We start from the raw sequence: 14609 nt of genomic DNA, 5'->3' as shown, positions 1-14609 counted from the left end.
ACCTGCTGTGCGCCCAGCCTGCTCTGGCGGCTGGGAAGTCCCTGCTCCCCTGGCACCATTTCCCACCGGGGCACGAACCCGGCCCCGCTGCCCCGACGCTGGGCACCGGCCTGTCGCCGGGTGTGTGCTCAGCAACTGCCTGTTGGCTGGACGGGATGCCCGCGGGCACCGCTGAGGGTTACCTTTAGTTTTCCCCAGTGTCCTCTGGCAAGGCCTCCGGGTAGGGCGAATCCCCGCAGTGCCAGGAACACCCCGAGTTATCCTTTACTGAAGGCCGGCTCAGTGCCCGGCGGGGGGCTTCACGAGGTCACCTCTTTGTTGTTAACCTTCACCGGAGGACATTTTTTCCATTGATTTTTAGAGCTAGTGGGAGAGAGACAGACATCCGTTGCTTGCCTCCCACACACGCAGTGGGGTCGAACCTACAACCCCCGTTACATGCCCTTGACTAGAAATCGAACCCATGGCCCTTCAGTGCGCCAGCCGACACTCTAACCACTGACCCACACCAGCCAGGCCAAAGGCTGCCTCATTAGTTTATAAAAAAATACTTTTATTGACTTCAAAGGGAAACATCAATGATGAGAGTCATTGATCGGCTGCCTCCTGCACGGCCCCTCTGGGGGGGGCGGTCGAGCCCACAACCCCAGCATGTGCCCTGACCGGGAATCGGACCCTGACCTCCTGGATCCTAGGCCCACGCTCAGCCCGAGCCACGCCGGCGGGCAGGGGCCTCGTGTTTTTGTTGTTAATCCCTAAGGAAGTACCAGCAGCACCGCAGGGTGGGCCGCTGCAGCAGCAGAAATGTTTAGTTCTGGAGGTTAGAGGTCGGAGACTGAGGGGTCGGAGGGTGGGTTTCTTCCAAGGGCTGGGAGGCAGGCTCTGCCCCAGGCCTTTCCCCCGGCTGGCCTGTGACCACCTTCTCCGGTCTTCACATCGCCTCCCCCCTGCGTGAGTCCAGGTCCTAAAGGCCCTTCTTGCGAGGACAGTGGTCCTGTTGGCTTAGGGTCTGCCCGGACGACCTCGTTGTACTCCCGTGGCCTCGGCAGAGGCCGTCCATGAACACGATTACATTCTTCGGCGCTGGGGTTAGGGCTTCACCATGCGAGTTTTCGGGGGGCATAATGTAGCCCGTAACCACTCCCACCACCTAGAAATGTGTCTGACAGACAGTAAAGACTTAATACAAACGTGTGGACTGACTGGCTGTGGCTGCAGCTCGGAGAACGGCCTGAAAAGGGCGCGCCTGGAAGGGCCAGTCAAGGAGCAGGGCGGCCGCTCCGGGCACGCGTGGCCTAGGACAGGGATTTGTGATGGCTCAGCGCTCCCTGTGCCAGGAGAGACTCTGGAGGACACAGTGGAAGAGACAGACCCTGCCCTCGGGCATCCCGCACTCCGGCGGGAACGAAGGCAGGGAACCAGGCAACGACACACTTGGAAGCAGGGCAGGAGGGTAGGAAGGACGGGCAGGTTCAACATGTCCAGGTCCCACTTTTAAATACAGGACCTGGGACTGGAGCTGCCACACCGTGCCCAGGGAGTTCCTCTGAGGCGGCAACGCACCAGGCCTGGGCTCTGCAGCATGGCTGGTGCCCGGGACCTGGGCAGCCTCGTGTCTGTCACTCCCCTGCCTCAGACCCTCCGATGGCTTCCCCCTGCACCTAGAGCCATGTCTGTGTGTCTCCGCGCACGCTCAGGGTCAGGCCACGCATGCTGAACGAACAATCCCCAGCGTGGTCCTAGGCGCTTCTGGTCGTCCCATGGGGTGGAGGGTGGCAGCCCAGGGCGCTAGGCTCCAGCAGACGCTTCCTTCTCACGCCCAGGCTCCTGTCTGGTAAGGCCTGGCCCTTAGCCCTCCTTTCCCGAGGGGGTAAGCAGGCAAGCTCCCTGGTGGGGGTGGGCAGGGCACTCGCCCAGTCTCTAAAACATTGGTGCCGCTCTGTGCACGTTGACAGGGCCTGGCCCGAGCCCAGCCCGTGGGGAGGACACTGGCTTTCCCACAGGTGCGGGCAGGGGCAGGCGGCCAGCCTGGGAGTGGTGTTCAGGAGCACGCTGATGCCAGAGAAGGTCCTACCCTGGCTTCACCAGGAGGTTGGGGAAACGGGCATTTTCCTCCAGTGCATTGCTTCCTTCTCAAGGCGGCCTCTGGAAGAGCACCCAAGACTCAAAGCCTTTCCCAGGGTGCCCCCAGGTGGTTTCTTTGGAGAATCACACCCATTCCATAGACTAAGTAATTGCTGATTCCAGCTAAATGGCTGGCAGGCTGGCGGCATCACTGCTGTTTCAGTGATAAAACTGAGACTCAGAGGTGGTCGGGTGACAGGGCCAGCTTTTGAGCCAAGGTCTTCCTGGCCCAGAGTCTGCACCTGTGTCCCATCCTGCACCCTCTCTGGGAAGTCCTGTCAGAGTTCACAGAAAGTCTCAAGGGGGAAAGGGCCTGCTGGGCTCCCCTGGTCCCGATCTTGATCTGATGCATAAATCACCTGTCACCCCCTCCCATGCAAGTTATCACTCTCTGCTTAGATACTTCCAGCAATGGGGAAATCATTACCACACAAAGAACCCACAAGGGTGTTCATCAGTACATTGTGGAAAGGAGTGGGTAGGGAGTTACGGCCACATAGAGCAGAAGGCAGACCTCGGCTAGGGATGTGGCCTCTGTGTGGGGGAGGTGAGAGGGCACAGAGGAGCAAGGGTCAACCCCGTCAAGTGTGGCAGTGCAGAGTAGCCAGCCTGCAGGGTCCCACCTCCTGCCTCCCTGGACCTGAGGGTGCTCAAAACCTGGTCTTCCCCAGGTCCCTGGATTGGGGTGATGTGAGGCAGAGTCTAAGGCTGAAGAGCTGGCTCAGGCAGTGACACATGCAAGGCCTTGGCCTCCTGTCTGGCCAGTGATTCCTGCACTGCCCCCTTCCAGCCCTCCCCACAGAGCTGGCTAGAGAGGAGCTGCAAAGACCTGAAGAGAAGGGACAGTCTGGAGCTGCCCTCTCCCTAGCTGGGTGCTGTAACTTGGACCGGAATGCGTGGGAGTGGCCAGGGTGCTGTGCTAGGCCTGCAAGGCTGTGGGCGAGTCATGGATGTGCTGAGCTGTGTTCTCAAAATTAGGGTTTCTACCCAAAACAGCGAGTCCTCTCTTCTCTGTTCCCACCTACCCTCTGACCTGGGGCCAACCTCCTTCAGGAGAGGAACTGCTCAGCAGGCCTGCCCTGCCCTGGAGGCTGGGCATGTGGGGTCTCCCCAGGCACCGATGTCTGCCACCTTCCAGGAACCACTGATCACCACCATGGAACCCTGTGCCCATGTAGACTGGTGACCCCACCATGCTTGGATCCCTCCAGCGATGCCAAACTGGTTCCCATTACAGAGCTTCAACTGTATCGAAGTTCTTCCAGTGACCCTGAAGCCTCCTCCCGGAGCTCGCCCACCTGACCAGTACAGCCCAGCCCTTCCTCGAGGGCACTGTGGAGGCATCCAAACCACCACCCACCCCATCACCCCAGCTCAGCAGCTGCCAAAGCCCTTCCTCACATCACACTCCAGGTTGCCACGTGCCTCAGAGCACGGTCAACAGCACAGACAGCACCAGACCATGTTGTTAGAAACCAGGTTTCACCCTGTGGAGCCCGATGCTGGGACAGGTGACCTTCGGCATGCACGGGGTGAGAACAGCGTGCGGAAGATCCAGGGTGCAGGATACTGGCACATACTCAGCAGATGGCTGCAGGGCTATAGCCCCTGCCCTTATGCTGCCTGGCTCCACCCCGGCCCCCCCCAGGCAGGCAGACTCATGTCAGCCCCCAATTGATGCTTCCAGACTGGGAGCCAACTGCACAGGCCTTGGGAGCCAGGAGGAAGAGCGTGCTGGGGGCCAGATTTGACTGGCAGAGACACTGTCCGAAAGGGAAGGAGTTCCATAAACGGAGACAATCCTGACCCGATTCATGGCGGCAGCTGCTCTTGAGGGGAGAGCCTCCGAGGTTCTCACGACGTGGAGAAAGACGACCTGGACAACTGCAGACACGCGTGGCGTGGGCATGCTAACAATTCACACACCAAGCCCAGCTGCTGCCTTCGAGATCCTCTATCTCCTTCAATCCGGCCACTGTGCTAGTGCTTTTCACATCCAACTCCAATCAATACTCATGATCCTGTAAAACCGCAACAAGTGTATCCGTGGATGAGGCAACTTGTGCCCAAGGTTGAGGCGAAGTAGGGGAGGCAGGATCAGAGCCCGGCCTGCACCCTCAGCCACCACTTGCTACGCTGCTTTGAGGCTCTGAAGCCTGAGTCCTCACCTTTGCTTAGGCCAGCGATGGGGTAGTGTAACCTGGCCCCTGGGTCTCTGCTCCAAGCCCATCACCTCTCTTGGGCCTCCACTGCACGGTGGTCCTGGGGCTCTGAAACGCAGAGTCCCCCAAGTGCGAGGGAGAGCTGCTTTGGTGTTAAATGATGGAACTCACCACCTCTACCCGACCACCACCCTCCTGCAGTCACAACAGCTTTCCAACTGCTGTGCTGCCAACTTCAACTTCTCGCCTCAACTTCTCCCCATCACAGCTCTTTGTTTCTTTTCTACCAAGAAAACAGTTAAGACAATTCTGTCCATTTTGTTTTATTTGTTAAATTGCTAAAAAGTCATCAGGGGAAAACAAAAACGAAATCGACAGAGATTTAAATATCAATAAAATCAGATCCACTTTTCATTCCTACACCGTTATGTGCCTACAATGATCACCTTGGGGTCAGCCGCACGACAGAGCTGCATGGGGACATCACTCAGCACCGGCTTCCCTAGGGCACACTGGGGGTGGGGTGGGGGTGCTCTGACATAAACCCTGGTTGGTGAGAGGGGGCTGAGCAAGGAGAGAGCACAGATGGAGGTGAAGCCTCGGGGCTGTTCCATCTGACAATGACCACGGTGAGGGAGCCACGTACTGGTGACTGTGCAGAACATGCCGTCTGCAGTTCATGGGGAGGCCGCGCTCAGATCCTCCCCATGGACTTGGGTGCTGGTAAGAGACCACGGATAACACAAAGCGGAGCACAGCACCATGCCGGGACCACCACAGGACGAGGGCAGACAGACAACCGGGAGTATCACTTGTAAGGGGGAGGAGACGCCAAGCAGGACTCCAGAAAGATGAGGCGGCCGGAGGGAAGCGTCCCTCTGCTCCCCATCAGCGGGGGCGCTCTGTCCTCCAGCATCAAGATTTCTCACGTTGGCCCCTCTTCCCGTCTGTTTCTTTAAGGAGTTCCAACACAGCTCCTAGGGCAGCTCATGGTTTCAGCTCTCCATAGGGAACTCGAACACTAAAATCAAATCAGCAGAGGGCTGAGAGGAGAGTGAGCCCAGGACGGCCTTACCACTCAACTTAAGCTTGTTTCCACACCTAACTGTGCTCCCAAAATGTGGGGTGGGCGGGGCTGTGGAGCCCAAACCCAATCGTAGGATAAAGGTGAAAATAGGAGCAAAGATCCAGACCCCTCTGCTGTGCAGACTGAGGCACAGGAAGCTCTGTCCAAGAGGGTGAGAAGAGACTACAATTCCCACTTGAGGTCAGCAGGGTGGCAGGGTCAGTATGACACGGGCTCTCCAAGGCACGCTTGCAGGAACGGGAGGGGTTAAAGCTTCAAGTAGAAACAAAATGTACTTTAAATACTTAAATACTGATAAATACTTGCTTTAGGTGCTCCTGAGGGTTTAAAAAATATATTTTGTCTCATTTTTCTCAGTGAATTTTAAGACAAAGTTGGCATCGTGTCAAAGCTGGAGTTGCAGTTAGATCTGATCTGACCGAGGCATCCAGGCACTGTGGACGTGGTCACCCCAGCCGAGCTGCCTGCAGTTCCACCGCATATGTGCTCCAGGGGCCGAGGAGACAACTGGGTGACCGTGCTGGGCCATCTCCCAGGTGCGTGCCCACCATGCCTGGGAGTCACCAAGACGCACACTAGGTGGAGACCAGGCAGATTTTCCTTAGTGCTGTAAACGGCCAGTCTGGTTCTGAGTGGTGTGGGTAACACTGGGACGCCAGGGAATTCCGAGGAGCCGGCCACTCTCTAAAGGAATCATCTCTGTCACCTGCCTGCTTGGGGAAAGTGGAAGGAACCAATGGGTTACCCACTGGCTCAGGGAAGCCACAGGACAATGGGGAAGATGGGGAAGTTGGGATTCTGCACTCTCAGGCTTCCAAACACTTCATATTTAAATAAGAACTGGGTTTAGAGGTACTGTCCACGCACAAATGCAATGCCATAAACAAGGTTTGGCCACGGTGACAATGCCAACACCACTGATCTTCCAGGCCAGGCTTCACTGTGAGTAAGAGTCCCACGGACCTAACAGTCTTTGCCAAAAGAGGACTGGCAGCAGCCCCGGAGCGGGGAGTCGGGAAAGCTGAGGCTGCACTCTGAGCAGCTGGACGCCACATGAAGTAGGCACATGGTAGTTCCCTCATCTAGGGGAGCACACAGAGCAGCCTCTGGAACACACCTTCCCTTGTGCTGCCCCTTTCCTGGGCTTGGCATCAGGGGGCTTTCCCACCAAGACCGCACTGTCAGAGCTGGTGGCCAGGGAAAGGGCTCAGCATGATGGAACAGGAGAGAACACACGCATCAGACTGCTGAGCGCTGGCTGCACGCCAGGGCCCAGGGCCAGCTGCTGCAGCCCTGAGCTCGGGAAATGCCAACAGGAAAAAGGTGAGAGTGGGGATGGAAATGCAGTGTTAAAATTTAAATCCTAAAGACAAAACAAAAGTCCTCTTTCCATTGACCAAAAGGTTTTAGAAATCACCAAAAATCCATATTTAAGTGGTATCCAGGCCATGGTTTCAGAGACCACTAACTTCCTGCGCCAACCAAAGAAATGCTTGAGTTGGCTGCACCTTATCTCAGAAATGACGTGAAAGTAAAAAGCCAAAACAGTCCCAGAGACGGAGCTGCTTCCAGGGCCAGGCAGAAAAACGCCATCAACACACAGCTAAACACCTTCTAGAAGGAGCTGCTCCTGCGATTCCCTCAGGACAATCCCCACGGTTCACAACTACGGATGGTGTGCCCAGTGTGCTCTGGGAGTCAAGAGACACCCGAGAGGAAAAAGCAGTGCACTGGGTGGACGCTGCCGGGAGCTCCCAGGCCCCTAGTGACACCAGATGGAGTGCTCCAGAACATTCCAAGAGGTTTCTCTGGGCACTGGAGCTTTATAAAAGAAACAAAAAATGAGAAAGGTTTTAGGGCTTAAAAAAAAATGTGCATATGCAAACCAACAAACAAAAGCAGGAAGAAAAGGAAGAAAGGCTGCTTCTGAGGCCAGGAAGAGGAGAGCACAGGTGGCTTTTGGCAACTTGCAGCCAAGTACGATTGTCCGGAAATCCCATGATCAGATACCAAGTGTTTTCTGAGACACGAAAGGAGCACTAAAGATCAGTGGACACCAGGGGGGCAGGTGTCGCCGCTTACATGGTTGCATGACGGCCCCAGCATACACACAGGTGGACAAACCCCTGCTGGGTGATGGCCCCCAGTCATAAGGGGCAGCATGGGGCCAGGCACAGGGCATCACTGCAGGGAGAGGGTTTCTCAGGCCCTCTGAGGTTCTGAGAGGGGAGGGCAGTTTCCTGCGGGTCACTCTTACCCAGCCAGCACCCGAAGCCCGCGAGCCTGAGGCCTCACCTGTGCACAACACAAACGCTTTCTTTCCCTAACTCCGAGAAGGCCACACGAGATCTACAGGGGCTCTTCAGCTTCTCAGGGAAGTTCTGATACCAGTCTGCTCCCTGAATCCTTGATCTAGTTACCAGCAAGTAGAAAAGGCAGCAGAGCCTCTGCTAAAACACAGCAACATTTTATCTGACCCAGGGTGGAGCTCTCTCCCTCTTTGTAAACAGAGTCGGCTATAGAATATACATTTATATATAATTTTTTTTCTTAATGGAGATCTGATCCCAGCCTGGAGCAGGTGAGGCTGGGAACTGGGGTTTTGGTTTATGGGAGCAGTCTTGTCCTTTGTTTTCCTAATTCTCAGTCCAAATGCTCGCACGCTGGAAAATCCCAATTAGAAGCCTGGAAAGGGAGAGGGTTAGAGCATTATCTCTTGGCCCGCACGAAGTACAGGGCATTTGTTTTTGGATAGTACTTCACATTCTGCTTCTTGTCCATGAGCCCGCCGAAGATGATGAGCTCACCCCTGCCCTGGACCACCGTGTGCAGGCTGGTTTCAGGAGGGCCAACCACAGAGCTGCTGCTAAATACCTTCCACTTGACCCGGCCCTTCTCCTTGGTGTCCTTAATGTCCAGCACGTACATCTGCATGGGCTTGCAGTTCATGCTCTGGTACAAGGGTTTGCCGACATTGAGGGACTGTGGAGGGTGGTGGCCCAGGCGGCGGGCAATGGGAGGTAGGGAAGGCCCATCTCCTTGGGCGGGCCCTGGTCGGGGAACGGGCACCGTTTCCCCACTGCTCAGGCTCTGGCTCCCGGGGGAGCCTGGAGAAGACCCCAGAGGAGGACTGAGTGCTGCGGAGGCCGGGGGACCCTTGGGTGACATTGCTTTGATGGCTTCTAGGCTCCGGCGCAGGGCACCCGGAGAGACGGCCCCTGCAAGGGCGCTGGCCACGTGGGGTGGGGTATGAACACCGTTCGTCTGTTCAGGAAGGTGCCTCGTGCTTCCCCCAACTGTCCTGCTGTCCATGCCATCCACGTGACTGCTACTGGAAGCGGGTTTCAGATCCCAACTCAGATCTATTGATCCTAATCGCAGATCTTTCTGATCTGGTAGTGATCCCCGTCGAGGGGCCAAAGTAAGTCCCATTTTTAGGTCACATCCCTCCGTGGTAGATGGAGTGCTAGGAGACAAGGCCTGTACAGGGCTGTCCAAGGAAGAGCCACCTACAGCCGCTGTTCCTGGAGATAAACTCCCACCGTTGAGGACGGGAGAGCCATCTCCTCTGGCTGGGGAGAGGCTTCCCTCCCTGGAACCTGAGGGGGTCTGTCTCTGAGCTCGGGGTCTCAGGGTTCCCCAGCGACCATTGACACATGGAACTTCATCTGTACTCCTCACTGGAGACTGCGAGCGGTGCTCTCGGGTTTCGGGAACCAGGGCTGGAGGGGTGGCACTGATGGGTGACGGGCGGGAGTTCAGACTGGGGCTGAGTGGAGCTCTCCCGCTGGGAGCCTGGCTGAAGACCACCACACACTGCCCCACCTGGAAGGCAAGAGACCTGTGCTCAGTTCTCCTCATTCACTCAACTGTCAAACATTTCATTGTGAGCACCTGGGACGTGTCAGGCACTTTACAGGTACCTGATACAGGGATGGAAACAATGCTGTCTGCTTATCAGGCTAGAAGGAGAGGTGGCATATGCTATTGTTAGAATTATGTCTACGAAGTGAAGACAGAGTGGAGGGAGGGATCAGGTTCTGTTTGGGGGACCCTGGAGAAAACTTTATAGACAAAGAGATGCTTACAGCTGGGACTTCAAGGGTGACTGGGGCCCACTTGGTTTCTCTTCTAGTGACTCACATGTGAGAAACCCCCAAGGAGCTAGGGTTAATGTCCACCTCCTCTGTGACATCAAGGTGTTTTCATTTCCCATACAGATGTGCTTGAAAATCTGACAGGTTAACTTGGTGGTACAGTTTAGGCACCCCCTCCTCAGGGCCGCCAGCTCCCTGCTTACCCGGCAAGCTGGATGGCACCACAGCTCTGGGGCCCCGTGATCCTCATGCTCTACCTTCAGTGGCTGCCAGGCCCAGGGACCTGGGTGCATGTGCAACAACCAGGCGTCCTTGAACAGCTGAAAGAGAGGGACCAGCAGGACTCAGGTGTAGTTCCTGCCACACACACACACATACACATGCGTGCGCACAGAGCGGGCACCTCAGATGTGCTGTCTGGCCTAGAGAGCACCCGGGCTCCTCGGAGAGAAAGCTGCATCCTCGGCTCTTCGCTCACCTGTGCCTCATCCTCTCAGAGATCTCCACTGGCTGGGCACAAGGCAGCGTGCGTGACCCAGAAACTGATTTTGAGTGGTTCTGAATTTTGCCTGTGGTTTTCTGTGTGTGAGGCAGTGGGGAGTGGGGAGATGATAATACATAACTGTCTGATCCTGCAGTCTTAAAATAAATTCCATGTAAACTCTGACAGCTGTCAACCTATTTCCCTATCCCATCCCTTCTTGAAAAAATGATAGCAGCAAACCTCACGACCTAAAGAGGAAATGGGAGGGTAAGAGATGGGAGGGGAAGAACACAGATATGAATGTTCAAGAGATGAGTGTTTCTGATTAAAAGCACCCGCCCTGCCCAAAAAAAGCAGAGGAAAAAGCTGGTAAATACAAGGCCATATGCCCAAAGGAAAAGGTACTCTCTGAATGAAATGCCACAGAAACAGTCTTACAGATGGGAGGGGGAAGCTAGTTTTGACACCTTGCAGCACATGCACAGGATGACAAGGCAGCAATACTCACGGCATTGGGGCCGCCACACCCGCCGAGGATCAAGATAGTTGCATCATCTATGACAATCTGGGGACAGGAAGAAATTCAAACAAAGCTGTAAAGACACAGGCACCTGACCTGCTATGCTCCAGGTGTATATGAAAACAGCCCATCCAGCTCCCGAATGGGAGTGTTACTTCTATCACCACACCCTCCATTCTCCCACATCCCTGTGATCCCTGTGAACAAACTGATGGCCCACTGAATGGATATACTCTTTGTGGGTCACACACGAACATGAGAGTGCCACCCACATTAGATACAGGGCTCTCTTAAGGGATAAAACAGCAAAGTAGATGCATTGGGGAGAGGCATCATATAAAGCCACTAAAAATAAATATAACCCATTAGAAGTTGAAAAGCAAATACCAGCAAAAATAATGACAAATTCTCTTTTGGCTCATGCAGGTTGGCAGCTTCCCTGACTCCCTCCTCCCTCTCCCACCCTGACTGAAAGATGCTGCAATCTGCTAAATAGCTATTTTAATTCCTGAGCACCTGAGACTGGCCACCTCGAGGATGAGGACTGGGACCAGAGATGTTTGGCTTGGACCACGCCCACTGCTCGAGGTCAAGGACCCAGACATCATTGCTCCTGTAAGATAAGGACATAGGATGAAGGGGTTGGGAGCCACTGGGGACCACAGAGCTGATGCAAATAAAGTTATGTTGATAAAGACGCCCCACAGAGTGCCAAGCTCATAGTCAGCACTTAAACTATTGTTCTTCTGCTCCCTTCCCTGGAACCCATCTCAAGCCCTTCAAACCTTTGCTCTTCCCACCGATGCATAAAGCTTTGCTTGTCTGAGTCACGTCTGTAGTCACACACGAACACCTAAAGAGTTAACTGGTGCCCTGGCCCGGTCTTATATGTGTTCTGACTGGGGATCAAACCCACCGCCTTGGTGTATCAGGACGACATTCTAACCAACTAAGCTACCTGGCCAGGGCCAAGATAGAGTCTTTCAAAAGCAAAGACTAGAAGGAAGAAAAAAAGTTATTCTGGCTACAGAAAGTAATTTCGCCACTGCTAATGAGCGCTATGGCTTCATCAAAGACAAACTGGCATCTCTACCCCCAGGGACCAGTTGAGCAAGGACAGACTCCAGATGGCAGTCTCTATTTTATGGCCCCCTCTGTAAGGTCATTTACTCACACACAGGAACACTGGAAGGAGAGCTCAATATCCTAACCCTGAAACCCCCTCACTCAAAGGAGAGCGCACGCTGCCAAGTAAACAGTGAAACAGGTGAGTGCTCTCGCTCAGCTTCGCCCGAGCTGGCCAGCACGGCTGGGGTGGAGAGGACAGTGGGTATGACAACAGCCCGAGGGAAGCGTGTCAGGCTTCAGTTTCCTTGCTTCTACCCACTCCCCCAGCCCATCGCATTCGGGGAGCGAACCATTTCCATCTGTTCTGCTGCTGTACCTCTCTCCTTCTCTAGAGCCCCAGAGCGCATGGACTGGGTCATAAAGGAAGGTGGCCTTCCAGAGGCACAGGTAGCAGCAGACAAAGTGGAGGTTCCATCAGAATTTGACCCCATCTAACAGAACCACATACCAAACAAAAGAGACCACACAGACCTGATTCTACAGAGCAAGTTTTTCAACTTACTGGGATGTGACCAGGCGATCAAAAATGGAGTGCTAGGGTGAGATAACGAGTTGGACCAGTCAGAACCATGCTCAGGAGTACTGCCCCCGACCAGTTCACTTTGCTGACCTGTCATTCCCAGGAGTATTTACCTTCAGGTGGACAGAGAGCAAACCAAATATACTTACATTTGCCGGGATCCTAAGGAGCCACCAAAGACAATCATCTTATCATCTACCACACAGGAGGAATGGCCGGCCATGGGAGGGGGCCCGTGGGTCGTCACAATGCAGTTCCACCTGACACAAAGACAGGAGGGGCCAGGAAGTCAGGAATCACCGGATCCACAGCACTCCTAGAGCCGGCAGCCAAAGCTGAAGGGCTCCCTGTTCTTCAACTGGCCCATTCACTCTTCTCGAAAGAGGGAGTCTCTCCCATGTTTTCTCTTTGGAATAAGGGTTCTTAACTTTAGGTTTTAAGGGGTCTTGGAAACCTCCTGAAATTATAGGGAAAATCTGTGCATATGTAAAAATTTTTCTTCTAAGAAATAGATTCCACAGCTTTCATAAAATTTGCAAAATATACAAGGAATCCATTCATTTAAAATATTTTATTCCAGACTGAAAAGAACTTATCTCTGTGGCTTACCAGTTTTTAGAGGGTGAGTAAGTGTGTATTTCATCAAAGAATCTCTCTGGTTGGTGCAGCGGATAAGGGCTTGGCCGTGTCCAGCCACCAAACAGCACGAGCAGGTCCTTGTACACGACCAAAGTTGCTCCAGCTTTGGGGGAAGGATAGGACCCTGGGAGAAGTCAGTAAGAGCACAGTTAGGACTCAGGATCTACGAGAAGCCACAGGTTTGTCGTCTGTAGATAACCTTTCCCTGGAGAGGGACAGAACGGGAGCCAAGTGTGCACAGCACCAGAGAGGGGGGGACAAAGCGGGGCCTGCAGATTTGTGAGGAAACCGTCACCAAGGCACATGTCTTTATAATGAAAACAGGAACCTGAGTGAGAGGAAAGTTTCCTCGCAGCCTTGGTTTTGCTCACCTGAAATTAGGGATGAGAGTACTAGCTCATTAGGCTGCTCTGCTATCAAATAATACACTGAAAGCATGTAGCACAGTGCCTGGCACACAGCGGGGGCCCAGTGACTGCTGACTCTCCTGCCTATCCCTTCATAAGCTTAACAGAGAGCACACAGGAAAGAATGTGAGGGATCCAGGGAGGAGAAGGCACATACAGAGGCTAGATGTCTGACGCCACTTAAAGATAACTGCTACCAAACCCAGGTGAAAAGGAGGCAGGAAGAATGCAGTTCTCACTTGCCCGGGGGCTATGGGCCACTAGCATGAGCGGGAGCAGACTTTCGAGGCTCACCATGAAGGCATCCTTGACTCTGCAGCCTCACACCCATGGTGGCTAGTAGGCCCTCCCGGCTGGACCCCTCAGCTAGCGATGTTGACTACATTTTGAAACAACAGAAATTTGGCTCATGCTGGGAAACTTTAGGGAAAACAAATGTCCCACAGGAGCATACTTTTCAGAGCTTTTGGTCCTTGAACAACAATAGCTATTTCTTTCAATGCCCTGCTCTACAGGCCACTGTTAGTACGCTGAAGAACAGAGTAGTCTGTCTCAAAACACAGTTGTCAGTAACCACTGGAACATTATAAAGAATTTGCTGTCACTATTGTTACAGGCGCTGGACCCATTATCCAAAAGAATCACAGTAGCCTGTTAACCCACAGTGGCTGAGGTGTTCCAATTTCGGTGGGCAGCCTCCTCGCCCCCTTCAGCAAGGGCTTGGGAACGTGGTCTGAAAGCCCTACTCAGGCTGCTCCGAGGGTGAGATTCCAAGCCTGAGGTTGAACAGGTGGAGCAGGGACTGTCTTCCTGGGATGCAGCTTGAGGGTAACGTCCCATGACTCACTGAGAAGGTGCACTTCCTGGAACTGGAGCGAGTGCGCACTAGGAACACTGTGTCGTGTGGCACCAGCTTTTCTGAATTTTCTTAATAGGACAGACGCTGAAGCAATGGATCCACTTCAGAAATCCAGCTTCTCCAGAACAGGTCTCGAGTCAGTCAGTTCCTCCTCCCCTCCTCCCCAGGAACCATGGCTGGTTGCCATCTGTCCTCCTTCAGAGTCTCGTGACTTCTGGTTGAAAATGTCTGCCTTCCTAGGAGGTGGCTCCCTAGCTCCACCAGAAAACCTAGCTAAATATAATGGTCTAGTTAAAACGCTAGTGTCACCCAAAGATGATTTGTGAAACAGCAAATAAATCTTCACCTTCTTGCCCCTACCTTGGGCTCATAAGTACTGTGAAAAAGTTAGAAAAAGTAAATAAAATATAAAATATCTAACAGATATCAGCAGAGCAGTAACTTAGAAACCTTCCAAACTGGAATCTGGGTTTGGATTTGCAATACGGGGAATCCTGGCTTTTAAAACCCAGTGTATAAAGTGAAGCAGCGGACCAAGGGTCCATAAAATACCAGAAACATGGAAACAAAAAATAGTTTTAA

General features: G+C 53.8%; 1 protein-coding gene across 4 annotated transcripts in view; it reads right to left on the bottom strand.

The window, feature by feature from the left end:
* Window positions 1-4595: 4595 nt before the first annotated feature.
* Window positions 4596-14609, bottom strand: part of FBXO42 (F-box protein 42) — a 62677-nt gene continuing 52663 nt past the window's right edge. For 3 of the 4 annotated variants that reach the window (XM_081143889.1, XM_081143888.1, XM_081143890.1), the window contains exons 5-10: window positions 12732-12885; window positions 12272-12382; window positions 10991-11087; window positions 10463-10519; window positions 9674-9790; window positions 4596-9198 (exon numbers count right to left, since the gene is read on the bottom strand). In XM_081143889.1, the coding sequence (XP_081000015.1) occupies window positions 8083-9198; window positions 9674-9790; window positions 10463-10519; window positions 10991-11087; window positions 12272-12382; window positions 12732-12885 (1652 nt within the window). In that variant the 3' untranslated portion in view covers window positions 4596-8082. The remainder of the gene's footprint in view (window positions 9199-9673; window positions 9791-10462; window positions 10520-10990; window positions 11088-12271; window positions 12383-12731; window positions 12886-14609) is intronic. The other variant, XM_081143891.1, reaches the window with a different exon arrangement.

The sequence above is a fragment of the Miniopterus schreibersii genome, assembly GCF_964146895.1.
Source record: "Miniopterus schreibersii genome assembly, chromosome: 8".
Taxonomy (NCBI): domain Eukaryota; kingdom Metazoa; phylum Chordata; class Mammalia; order Chiroptera; family Miniopteridae; genus Miniopterus; species Miniopterus schreibersii.
This window is presented reverse-complemented; position numbering and strand designations above follow the sequence as displayed.